The 12492-nt window shown below is 34.2% G+C and overlaps 1 protein-coding gene across 17 annotated transcripts in view; it reads right to left on the minus strand.

Moving 5' to 3' along the window:
* Positions 1-12492, minus strand: part of MIA2 (MIA SH3 domain ER export factor 2) — a 115402-nt gene that overhangs the window by 39141 nt on the left and 63769 nt on the right. For all 17 annotated transcript variants that reach the window (XM_033188189.1, XM_033188200.1, XM_033188197.1 and 14 more), the window contains 5 exons: positions 11673-11795; positions 9793-9913; positions 8515-8561; positions 7648-7738; positions 3489-3627 (listed from right to left, as the gene is read on the minus strand). In XM_033188189.1, the coding sequence (XP_033044080.1) occupies positions 3489-3627; positions 7648-7738; positions 8515-8561; positions 9793-9913; positions 11673-11795 (521 nt within the window). The remainder of the gene's footprint in view (positions 1-3488; positions 3628-7647; positions 7739-8514; positions 8562-9792; positions 9914-11672; positions 11796-12492) is intronic.

Below are 12492 nucleotides of genomic sequence, written 5' to 3' on the forward strand. Positions count from 1 at the left end.
CTACGCACTACATTACCTGTTGCTTAGAAAGCATTCTCTAAAGTCAATCACATTCATGGACGTTGTAAAAAAAAAGAAGTCATCTCCTTAGGAAAAGCACGAAAGTGCGATGGGCACGGATATGAAAGAGAGATGTGCTTTTACAGACCATGTAGACTGAAGATAGCTGGAAATTCTTTGACACCCCTCCTGATAAAAGGTGAGGTCTATATAACTTCCCATTGAATTTGGGTGGGCCTATTAATAATAGAAATTACACTGTGAAAGGAGACCTGATGATATGACTTAAAAATATCGTATCTTGGCCGGGCGCAGTGACTCATGCCTATAGTCCCAGCATTCTCAGAGGCTGAGGCGGGCAGATCATGAGGTCAGGAGTTTTAGACCAGTCTGGCTAACATGGTGAAATCTCATCTCCCCTAAAAATACAAAAATTAGCCGGGTGTGGTGGCGGGCACCTGTAGTCCCAGCTACTCGGGAGGCTGAGGCAGGAGAATGGCGTGAACCCGGGAGGCGGAGGTTGCAGTGAGCCAAGATCGCGCCACTGCACTCCAGCCTGGGGATAGCAGCGAGATTTCATCCCAAAAAAAAAAAAAAAAAAAAAGTAACACATCAAGCTTCTAGGTCCTACCATTTCATTTGTTTCCACTATTAAATTTGGGAAAATGGTATATCAGTCATGAAAAACATCACGCCAACATCTAGACTGAACTTAAATTATACTATATGCAGTAAGAATATAAATTTAACATTTCACTGGTACTATCAACTCAATATTTTACTCTGAAGAAGTACCAATGGCATAATTCATTGAATTTCAGTAGCAAGTAGTTTAACATAAATATAAGAAGGAAATGTAAAATATTTTAGGAATTTAAAATAATTTCAAACTAATGAATGAAATCATGTGAACAACACACACAACTAGGATACTACTCAGTTTCCTATCCTTTAAAAATCTAAAGAAAATACCTTTTCTTTGAAATGTTAAACATTACTCATCAAAATTCTATAACCAACCATATACTTTTTTTATTCAAAAGATACACTCAAAAATATTTATTTCACCTCAATCACTTATATCCAAGTTTTACTTTAATACCTTTCATTCTAACCTAAAAAGAAGGGCCCACTCATAGGTACACTGGCTGAAAAACCCTGAGGTTATACTGTAATTCTTCCATTTCATCAAGTTTATTCTCTTGCATACCCTGAGCAGTCCCAAATGGCCAAAGGTTCATAACAAATAACAACTTTTTAATTGTGAACTGAGTCCAAATCATGACTGAAGTATAGAACTTGGCAGTGAATGAGCCAAGCACTACCCAGTATCCTGATCTCAAAGAAGCATTAGTACTCTCTACCAGTTTCCAAATATATAAAGTAGACTATCATTATTTGTGCTAGTTATGTTCCATAAAGTCACTATAAATTGTAAATTAGCAAATACTAGATCACTGCTCCCAAGGGTAATACAGGGTTAGCTTCCTGCTATAGCCTCTGGTCACAACAATTTTATCAACCAACCAATATATAACCTTGTTTTTTGTGCATTTCTGTTTAAAGATACCTTATTTAACATATATTGTTAATTTACTGACATTGAATTCACAGCCAAAAGCACTGTACTTCATGCCTAAACAAAGGTTATCTAACACATGTATTTTCTCTGTAACACACATCACAGCCTTCTTGTGCTTCAAAACACCACATAGCAGTTCAGCACTATGCTTAGGGGACATTTAAAACAGCTTAATCACCAGCAAAAAGCATAAAAATGTAAAAAATGAGGTACAAATATACTGTAAAAGGACACTTGTTTGCAGAATGAGAGCTGAAACAAGAAAGCAGAGCATCGCCTTGTTTGACCTCAGCTGGGAACATGCACATTGGGCAACTCCAATTTTTCATCATTCGGAATGTGTTCATGAATGGCTGCAAAAGCTCTGCATGTATTGATCTGATTTACAAATAAATTTTAGCAAGTAAGTGAATTCACAAATACAGATTCTATAAATAATGAATAACAACTGTAATAACTTTCATTAAGAGCCTAAAGGAACCTGAAAGTCTGTTACATCTTATTACCCTTTACAATGAAAAAAATATGTGCTATGGTACTATTTGAAAATCTAGAGTCTTCAGGTATCTCAAGGGTCTTCAGTGTACTTAGGCATTTAGGCAACAGCATGCACACACACACTCTCCTTCACTCCAATATATAAAGGCACTGAACATATTTGTACATATATTCAACAAACATGGACTGAACAGCTATCATGTGTCTCACATGCTTTAGGCACTGGGAATACAGAAGTGAAGAAAATAATTCTCTCTCAGAGCTCATATTTAACATAGGGAAGATAAAAGAAATAAAAGCAATCAATCATCAGAGGACAATATGAGCTATGAGGCAAAATAAGGGGAGGAAGAGTAGCAGGTATTATTTTAGTTAGAGTAGCCAGGGAAGGATTCTTTGAGGTAACATTTGAACCCAGGTCTAATAAAATGAAGAACTGAGTCATGCAAATATATAGGAAACACCATTCCAGGCAGAAGAAACAAGTGCAAAAGTCCCTGAGGTCAATGTGCTAAAGAGCATCAAAAAGGCCAGTGTTGGATAGAGGGTACTGAGAGGAAAATGAACATGAATAAGCTAAAATTGAAGAGGTGGCCAAGGGTCCAATCCTGTACTGTCTTGTAGGCCAAGATATAAAAGCTGCGGGTTGAGTGTGATATAAAGGCACCCGGGGATTTTGAGCACAAGAGTGACCGTACTCACAATTCACACTTTAAGGGTCATCCTGCATGCTGCAGAGAAAACATAGTGCAGGAGAAAGGGTGGAAAGGAGGAGACTACTCATAAGGCTACTGCAATAAGCCAGATGTTAACTACTGATGACTTGGACCAGACTAATATGGGAGATGGTAAAAAGTGGTCAGATTCAGGCTATAAAATAGCTGACAAGATTTAATGACAGAATAAATAGGAGATATAAAAGCAAGAGAGAAGTCAAAAATGGCTTGAGGAGCCACCCTATATAACTAAGTAAAGGACACTGCCATTTACTAAGACAAGGAACACTTGGGAAGAAGCAACTTGCACAGAACAGAGAAATCCGTTTTACATATATCAGAGATGGAATTAAATGGGCAGTTCAATCAAGAGTGTCCACTCAGGAACCCTGCCAGTATTAGGAAGTTTAAGGCAATAATTTGCTGACTACTTACTAGAAGCTAAAGAGGATTCTGTTAACTAGCTTGGAAATTCCAACATCATTTACAGTATTTTCTTTGTTGAAAAAAAAAGTGTTTCCAGATTTATTGAAAAGTATTCCAGATCAAATACCTTTCTTAAAAATAAGTTGATGACATACAATCTAATCACAAATTGAGAACTTTCAGTAATCACTACAGCTAACCATGTAACATGTATCCCTAAAGCTATTTTACTTGCTGTTCAATGGAGTTAACATAATTTTTATTACCTGTGGAGTTTCATTTCATTTTCTTGATATAATTCAGTCATTACTTTTAGTTTCTGTTGAAGCTTCTGATTCTCATTTTCAAAATGTGTGTTTTCTGACTGCAAAGATGCTTGTTCAGTTTGAAGACTTTTAATATGCTCTATATAAAAAGTTTAAGTCATAATTAAAGGAGTAAACATTTTGAGTTGCATACTAACATTTCAGAAACATAAAAATTACTAAAAATAATAAATTATTAATAAACTGAACTCTATCCAAAAACAGAAAACCTATAAGGTATTTTATTTACCTAAATGCTTTTATTGTTATTCGTTGATTGACACATAAAAACTGTACATATTTATGTGGTACAGTGTGATATTTCAATACAAGTATTCAATGTCTAATAATCCTATCAGGGTAATTAGCATATCCATCACCTCTAACATTTGTCATTTGTTTATGTTATGAACATTCAAAATCCTCTCTTCTAGCTATTTAAAAATAACAATATGACAAAGTAGATCTAAGAAAAAGAAAAATAAATGTAAAGTTAACTAGTCACCCTACAGTGCTATAGAACTAGAAATCGTTCCACCTATCTAGTTATAATTTTGTATCTGCTAACTAACCTCTCCCTAATCCGTACCCTCTATACTTCCCAACCTCGTATTACTATTACTATTCCACTCTCTACTTGTATAAGATCAACATTTTTAGCTCCCATATATGAGTGAGAACATGTGCCATTTCTCTTTCTGGTGTGGCTTATTTCACTTAAAATAGGCTCACTCATGTTGCCACAAAACAGGATCCCATTATTTTCTGATGACTGACTAGAGTTCCACTGAGTGTATTAATATTTTAATTAAGGAGTTATATAAATTGTTTTAATTTTGGCCGGGCACAGTGGCTCACGCCTGTAAATCTCAGCACTTTGGAAGGCCGAAGTGGGTGGATCACTTGAGGCCAGGAGTTCAATATCAGCCTGGCCAACATGGCAAAACCCTGTCTCTACTTAAAATACAAAAATTAGTCAGGTGTTGTGGGGCATGCCTGTAATCCCAGCTATTTGGGAGGCTGAGGAAGGAGAATTGCTTGAACCTGGGAGGCAGAGCTTACAGTGAGCCAAGATCACACCAATGCACTCCAGCCTGGGTGAAAAAGCGAGACCCTGTCTCCAAAAAAGAAAAAAATTCTTCTAATTTTTATTATTATTTATAGGATTCCCAAAACCTTAAACATTCTAATTCTAGCATCTAATTTTCAATTTTGGAGCTAAATGCCACTAACTTTCTCAGGAAGGTCTTGGAGATAAGAGATTTAAAGGGAGATATTGTAGCTCAACATTCCCTGTAAAACTATTTCCAGGTGATGAATAATGCCTGTTTTTATCTAGTAAAAACTTTCTCTCTCAATAAATACTTAAATTCTACCTAGCCCTCCCTTTTAAGCTAAAATTTTGACATGTAAGTCAAGCCAGAAATCTGGATCTTCTCACAACAAATGCTCAAACATACTCCTAGTTTAAAGCAGATCAAGACCAGAGAGAAAAATACCAACTTTAAGCTGTGTTTCAACTGCTAAATGATCTTTAAAAAATCTATAAAATAAAAATGAATAATTCTAAATAATTATGAATGCTTTATAATTTATGCACCAATTTTTTTAAAAAACCTCCTTTCTCTTCTAAAGTAATTACCTCAACTCTGAGCTCCTCCAAAATTGAAGTACCAACTCTGAACATCTCTAATATTAAGGTACCAAGATAATAACCTCAACTCCTCTAAGATGAAGGAAGGTATCATCTCCCATAACATGTATATGAATCACCACCACAAATCTTAAAGGACAAAACTCAATCTGCCTAAAGAGGAGAGTTTTGGAAATCGTATTGACAAGCATGAAAATTTTAGTAATTACATGTAATGGTATTTAATTATTCTAAAACCCTCATGACATGGTTTGGCTTTGTGTCCCCATCCAAATTTCATGTTGAATTGTAATTCCCAATGTTAGAGGTGGGGCCTGACGGGAGGTGATTGGACCAAGGGGGTGGTTTCTAATGGTTTATCACCATCCTCCTAGTGCTGTCTCCCGCGAGGTGATAAAGTTCTCAAGAGATCTGGTTGTTTTAAAGTGTGTAACACCTCCCCTTCACTCTCTTCCTCCTGCTCCCACCATGTAAGATGTGCTAGCTTCCCCTTCGCCTTCCACCATGACTGTAAATTTCCTGATGCCTCCCCAGAAGCAGAAGCCTGTCAGCCTGCAAAACCATGAGCCAATTAAACCTCTTTTCCTTACAAATTACTCAGTTTCAGGTAGTTCATTACAGCAATGTGAGAATGGACTAATATAACCCATTAAACATACAAACCAAAATAACAGTTTACATCTTTAAATATTAAATGATTATATGTACAGGAAATTGTATGTAACTATCTTTCCACAGAAATTTTTTAATCTACATCAGAAAAAAAAAAATCCATTGACCTAGGCTTTAAGCCATTGCCAAGAACAATCACGTAAAGAAATTAACTTTGGGTATTATCTCTATTAATATTCAATCATCCCTACTGTAAAACAAACAAGCAAACTACAACCCAATACTTAATTAATGCATTTATGTACTCCTTTTTTTTTGAGACAGAGTATCGCTCGGTCACCTAGGCTGGAGTGCAGCGGTGCGATCTTGGCTCACCCCAGGTTCAAGAGATTCTCGTGCCTCAGCCTCCCAAGCAGCTGGGACTACAGGCATGTGCCACCACACCCAACTAATTTTTGTATTTTAAGTAGAGACAGGGTTTCACCATGTTGGCCAAGCTGGTCTTGAACTCCCCAGCTCAAGTTATCTGCCCACGTTGGCCTCCCAAAGTGCTGGGATTACAGGAGTGAGCCACCACGCCTGGCCATATTTTTGTACTTCTACTCTAGCTATTTTGTTTTGAATTGTGACTTAAAGACCACTGTAAATGATTACAAGAAAAGGCAGAAACAGTTTAGAGGAAAATTTTCATGCTATGAATAAAAGATCAATTACAGAAATTTATCTTTCATGATCCATTAAAAAAAGTTAGATTTGGAAGAAGAGTACAGGCAGACATAGAGTCTCCAAATATTAATCTAAGAAAAAAAACAAAGATTTGCCAGGAAACTGTATTAAGGAGTGGGACAACTGGTGAGCAAATTTCCTTGCTACTCTGGCACTTTGTACACACGTTTTTTCAAATACCACTTCCTTGAAAGTAAGCTATCTTTTCCTTCTGTGAATCTCCCATGGCTTTTAGTACAATGCTTTACACATAGCAACATTCTCTTAAACTAATACTAATGTTTCTCTAAATCCAAAAATAATCCAATTACTAAAATCATGTGAGTAGGGATATAATTGTTTAATAACCTCTATCTTTGGTGGTTCAATCTTTTAAAATAGTATTATAAATGTAGTTCACATACTGTAGAAGTTTTTGAAAATACAGATAAGTAAAAAGAATATAAAAATCTGTCCATAATCCCATATTCAGAGATAATCATTATTGACATTTGAGTATGTCCTTCCAAATGTATATGGTAAATCTTTTTACTTATTCTTTTTTATTTTTACAAAATGAGATGCTATTTATGCCAACTTTAAAATTTTTCAAACATATTGACAGAACTTGTTTACTTTTTAAAAATACAAACACTATCAGCAAAATAAACATAAATGTTTTCAATTTAAAAAAAAACCTTTGTTTCTACAGGTCTAACATCACTCTTGTATGTGCTAATATACTATGTATGTACATTAAAGGAACAAATCATACTGCAAGTAGTACCACTACCGAAGATCAATTTTTCAATTAACAAAGACGTTAAACATTAAGTTTCAATTTGCTACTTTTTAACATCTAAAACATAACAAACACATAACACTGTAATTCAAAGATAAATACAGTTTTACATGTTTTTTAAAAAATTTCATTATTTTAACTTCACATAAATATAGAGGAAATCGATATACCTTTAGCAACAATGACAACAAAAACCAGGACTGTTTCACAAATACCAAACAAGAACAAAAGTTAAATATATATATAATTGGATCTTCCCAAAATTAATTCAATTAATTTTTACCATTCTCTGAAAGGAGGTGTACTTACTTAGAAAAACATTAAAAGTGTATATATAGATGACCTACCTGTAAGCTCTTCCTTTGTTTTATCAACTTCAGATAACTGAATATAAATTTGGTTTCTTTCTCCTTCTAAGGTTTTTAAAGAAGCATTTAACTTTAAAGAAGGGAAGAAGGAAAAAAGTAACATTAATTAGTTATACAACAACAACAACAAAAATAACATAAAACCTCACTATAACAACCCCAACACTTTTTAAGCTCTTTTATCATTTTGATGAAATTATCACCTGGAATACAGAAACCAATAATGCAACTTCCATCTTAAAACAAACCAGCAAAGTCATCAATACTTGTAAATCTCAGAACAAGGGATAGAGAAAAGTAGTGAATGCTTTTCACTGGATGCTTAAGAAAGTGACTATTTTCATTCTATTTACTTTCAACAAAAGTTTTTATTAAAGCAGCCTTCAAACTACATTACCAAGACTTCACATAGATCAGCAAAAATGAGAATACCACTACTAGAGTGGAAAAGAGAAGGAATAAACCAGAAAAAAAGGAATCTAGTATTTACTTAAAATAGGATATAGGGCAGAAGGGGTAAGAAAATACTGAGACTAGAAGAAAAAGAATGCACTGAAGGAGGTACGAGATAAAATACAAGAAACATTTTAAATATATTCTTATCTGAAAAAATGAGTACAGAACTTGGAATTTTTTATTTTGATAAATTCCAAAAATTATATGAACTTCTAAAGTTAATAACTGAAAGTAAAAAGTAATTGATGATGAAAATTCTGGTAATTTCTTAAATATTTTTATATAGGAACAATAAAATGGACTTTTTAAACAGTTACTATAAAGGAGGCATGAGTAATCCATGTTCTCTTTCTTCCTCCTTATTCTTTATATGTATCTAATAGCACAAACCTTAGCAGCATGAATCAGTTTCTTCAAAGCTCCTTTTGGAGGATTATCTACAGTGAAAATCAAAAGCACAACAATGATTTGGGAAAACAGTATAATATGACAATAGACACCAAAATGATCTTATCAGTTCACTCAACCAGAAACTTATAATCCCTCTTCTTGCTACAATAAAGCATTTGGTATAAAGCAGAATGGCCTTGGACCTGCTCCCAGGAAGCTAAACAATAAAAGCACTGAAGTGCCATATCATTTAACAGTGTTCTGCAGCTCTAACTCGAAGAACAGACTTATAACAAGGATTCAACATTCATCTAAATATAGACCACAATCGTTAACTATTCTTGGATTCTTACAGCATCCAAAATATGAGTAAAATTATAACCCAAGTTAAAACAACATTAAACAAGCATGAGTTTTCTCAAATAGAGAAAGGATTATTTTATATATGATCAAGTAGAAATGAAAAAGTATAAACAAAACTTTATATACTTATTTTAGGGATGTAATTTTTTCCAACATATTAATGTTATCATGAAAAAACTTTTAATCACATTTTCCTCCTTAATAAATTTGTTAATTATGCAGGGGGCTGAGGAAGAGAACAGAAAAATAACATAAAAGTCTGAAGAACTACCACTGGGGTAAAATGAGAGAGGGGTACATGGGACCTCTGTACTAGTTTTAGAACTTCCTATGATGCCGTATTTCAAAATAAAAAGGTTTTTTTCAGGTCAAAGGAATTGGTGTGAGAATACAGTAAGTGGCTATAGTGAAACTAACTTTTGCCACTTTCGCCAACTTCAGAGCACAACCAGCAATGGCAATAACAATTTGAATGGCTAAGATTAAAAGTACTGTAACCATCTGAACCTCTGACGAAAGCAAAAGAAGTATCCTGAAGTATTCACTTACAGAACACTCATTTCTCAAACTAGTCATTCATCCATTTGTTTAGCTTACAGTACAGGGAAAAACAGGTATTGAAATGATTATGATGTAATTTTGAAAGTGGCTATAATAAAGATATGCATAATATACAAAGAAAACAAAGCGGGGAGGCTGTAAGTGTGTCTGAGCAGCTGGAGAAAGACTTACTGAAAAGGCAATGCTCCAGCTGAAGCTAAACTATAAGGGATGGTGAGAAAGGACAGTATGTTGCAGACAGACAGAATGTGCCAAAGTAAAAGCATATAAAGAACATGGTGCACATAGGGAAAAAAAGGAAATAGAAGAGCTAGTCACCATTTTAGCAAAAGGAGATGAGTCATGACTTAATACCTAAGTAAGCACCATTTTCTGATTCACTGTTCATTTCTAATTCCAAGTTATCATCATCCGTTATGTCTTCTCCAAGCACAGTAGCCCAATCTTTCATCTTTAGCAAGCGTTCAGTCAGAGTCTTGACATTTAACAAAGGGGAAAAACAGAGAGAGTAATGCCTTATGCTAACAGCTTTACAGCTTCTGAATGTCCAGTTATAGTTTAAAAATCAATTCACATAAATAACAACACAAGAGCTCTTATTTTCTACCTCTTAAGATATTGTAAAGTCTTGAGAAATGATAACATTTATTGACTATTAAACTCTGCAAGATAAAAACCAAAACTAGTTATTCCCAAATCAAGTATAGTACATATTAATATGCAACTAAAAAGTAGTAAAATATTTTCGTATATGACATTTCTCACATGCCACAAATAACAGTGGCCTAATTTAACATAAGAGTAAATTCTGTGTGACACCAAACACATCTGCAGTGAGATACATAATGTATAAAAAGATCGTAGATTTTACTTGCTTTATTCAAGGAAACAATTAGCTGAGGAGTTCAACTGAGATAAAGACATTTATAAAATAGAATTTGAATGGAACATTAGAGGTTTTCCAAAAGTACTTTTTGAATTTTGTTGAATAAAGAAATATTTTCCAACACTACAGATAATCAAACGACGTGTCACGTATTCCTCTGGAGGAACCCACCTAAAAATAACGCACTGCTCTACAATTTTCACCCTTCGATCTCCTCCCTCTCTTCAGAGTTCCAAGCACAAATAACATGGCCTATACCTTTGAGCAGAGCTTGAGGTTAGCATCTCATTCTAGGTGGATCATCTGAGGTCAGGAGTTCAAGACTAGCCTGGCCAAAATGGTGAAACCCTGTCTTTACTAAAAATACAAAAAAATTAGCCAGGCATATTGGCACATGCCTGTCGTCCCAGCTACTCAGGAGGCTGAGGCAGGAGAATCACTTTAACCCAGGAGGCAGAGGTTGCAGTGAGCTGAGATGGTGCCACTGCACTCCAGCCTGGGCGACAAGATTGAAACTCTGTCTCCAAAAAATATATATATATATATACACACACATATATTTTTTTACTTTATATATATATAAGTACATATATTTTATATATATCATTTACTTAATATATATTTTTATATGTAATATATATTATTTACTAAATATATGTGTGTGTGTGCCAAATTCTGAATAAAAGACAGCTGGAATTTTGAAAATATTCTTAGCAGCAACATAACTAGCATGAATCCATCACTTTCAATATGACAACATCCACATCACTGTGTAAATTACAGAACATTAGTTTTACATAGTATTTCATACACGTGAGTATCTGTATTTACCAGCATTAAGACTTTTTAAATGAGTAGGAAATGAAAAAAGTCAAAAAATCCTAAGAGTAATATCAATTATTTTATTCCTACAATTAGAGTCGTTTCAATTAAATTTATTTTTCAAAAGTATTCCTCTCCATGAAAGTACATACACCAGTTAAAGATATTCAATTAATATATATAACTATGTGTCCAAATTCTCAAAGTCTTCCAACCTCCTAACAGGAGCAGACAGCATCCTGAAGAGAAACAGTAAAAACCATTATTTTTATTTCTTTATTAAATACCTAGGCTAAAATACAGAGAAGAAAAAAGGACACACAGAATATTCATATAAGTATGTATGTGTGTATGTGCATATACATACTGCAAATCTGTAAGTATTCAAGAAACATTTGAAAATCTGGCCAAATACGTTATGAAAATATGTTGTGAAAATAAAAGCTGCTAAAAACTAGTTTTCAAACTTCAGAGTTAATGTAAAATTCTAGCCAACTTGGTCACTAAAACCAGTAGAACCATTTACCTTAATGTGATTTTCTTTATCATTTAGAACCTGTTCTGCGTGTACTTTGGAGTCTTCAAATGTTATTTTCTGTTTACTAAGTTCACTCACTTGTTCTTTCCATACTTCAGCTTCTTGCAAAAGCTGAAAATGAAAATTTTAAAAATGCAACTCATCATATAAGTGAATCATTAAAAGATACTAAGAAGGCATTGTGTAGCCACTTAAAAAAGAAAGACATGGCTCCTGTTTTCAAAGAACTTTCAAAATGGGGTAGTGTAAAATAACACACACATTCTTCAACTAGTTTATATCATATATTTATATCAAATAAAGGTTTTCTGAGTTATACATATCTTAGATTTGATCATTTCTTACCGTTCCTCATATCCCATATAAAATGTCATACCTTACTTGCATTAAAATTTATATTTTAAATCATTGTGCAATTTTGTACTTAAAATAACTAATCTTCAGAAATACCACCATCCTGGCCAACATGGTGAAACCCCGTCTCTACTAAAATACAAAAATTAGCTGGGCATGGTGACACACGCCTGTAGTCCCAGCTACTCGGGAAGCTGAGGCAGAAGAATCACTTGAACCCAGGAGGCAAAGGTTGCAGTGAGCTGAGATTGCGCCACCGCACTCCAGCCTGGCAACAGAAAGTGACTCCATCTCAAAGAAAAAATAATAATAATAACATTAATCTAGAACAGATCAGATTCTGCACAAACAGTATTCTACTACATATACTTTCACAGGAAAGCCTTTCTGAACATGACAAAAAGTAAAGATCATCATAAAAGGCAGACTTGACTACATAAAGCTTAAAAGCTTC

The sequence above is a fragment of the Trachypithecus francoisi genome, unplaced genomic scaffold, assembly GCF_009764315.1.
Source record: "Trachypithecus francoisi isolate TF-2019V2 unplaced genomic scaffold, Tfra_2.0 Lachesis_group3, whole genome shotgun sequence".
Classification (NCBI taxonomy): Eukaryota; Metazoa; Chordata; class Mammalia; order Primates; family Cercopithecidae; genus Trachypithecus; species Trachypithecus francoisi.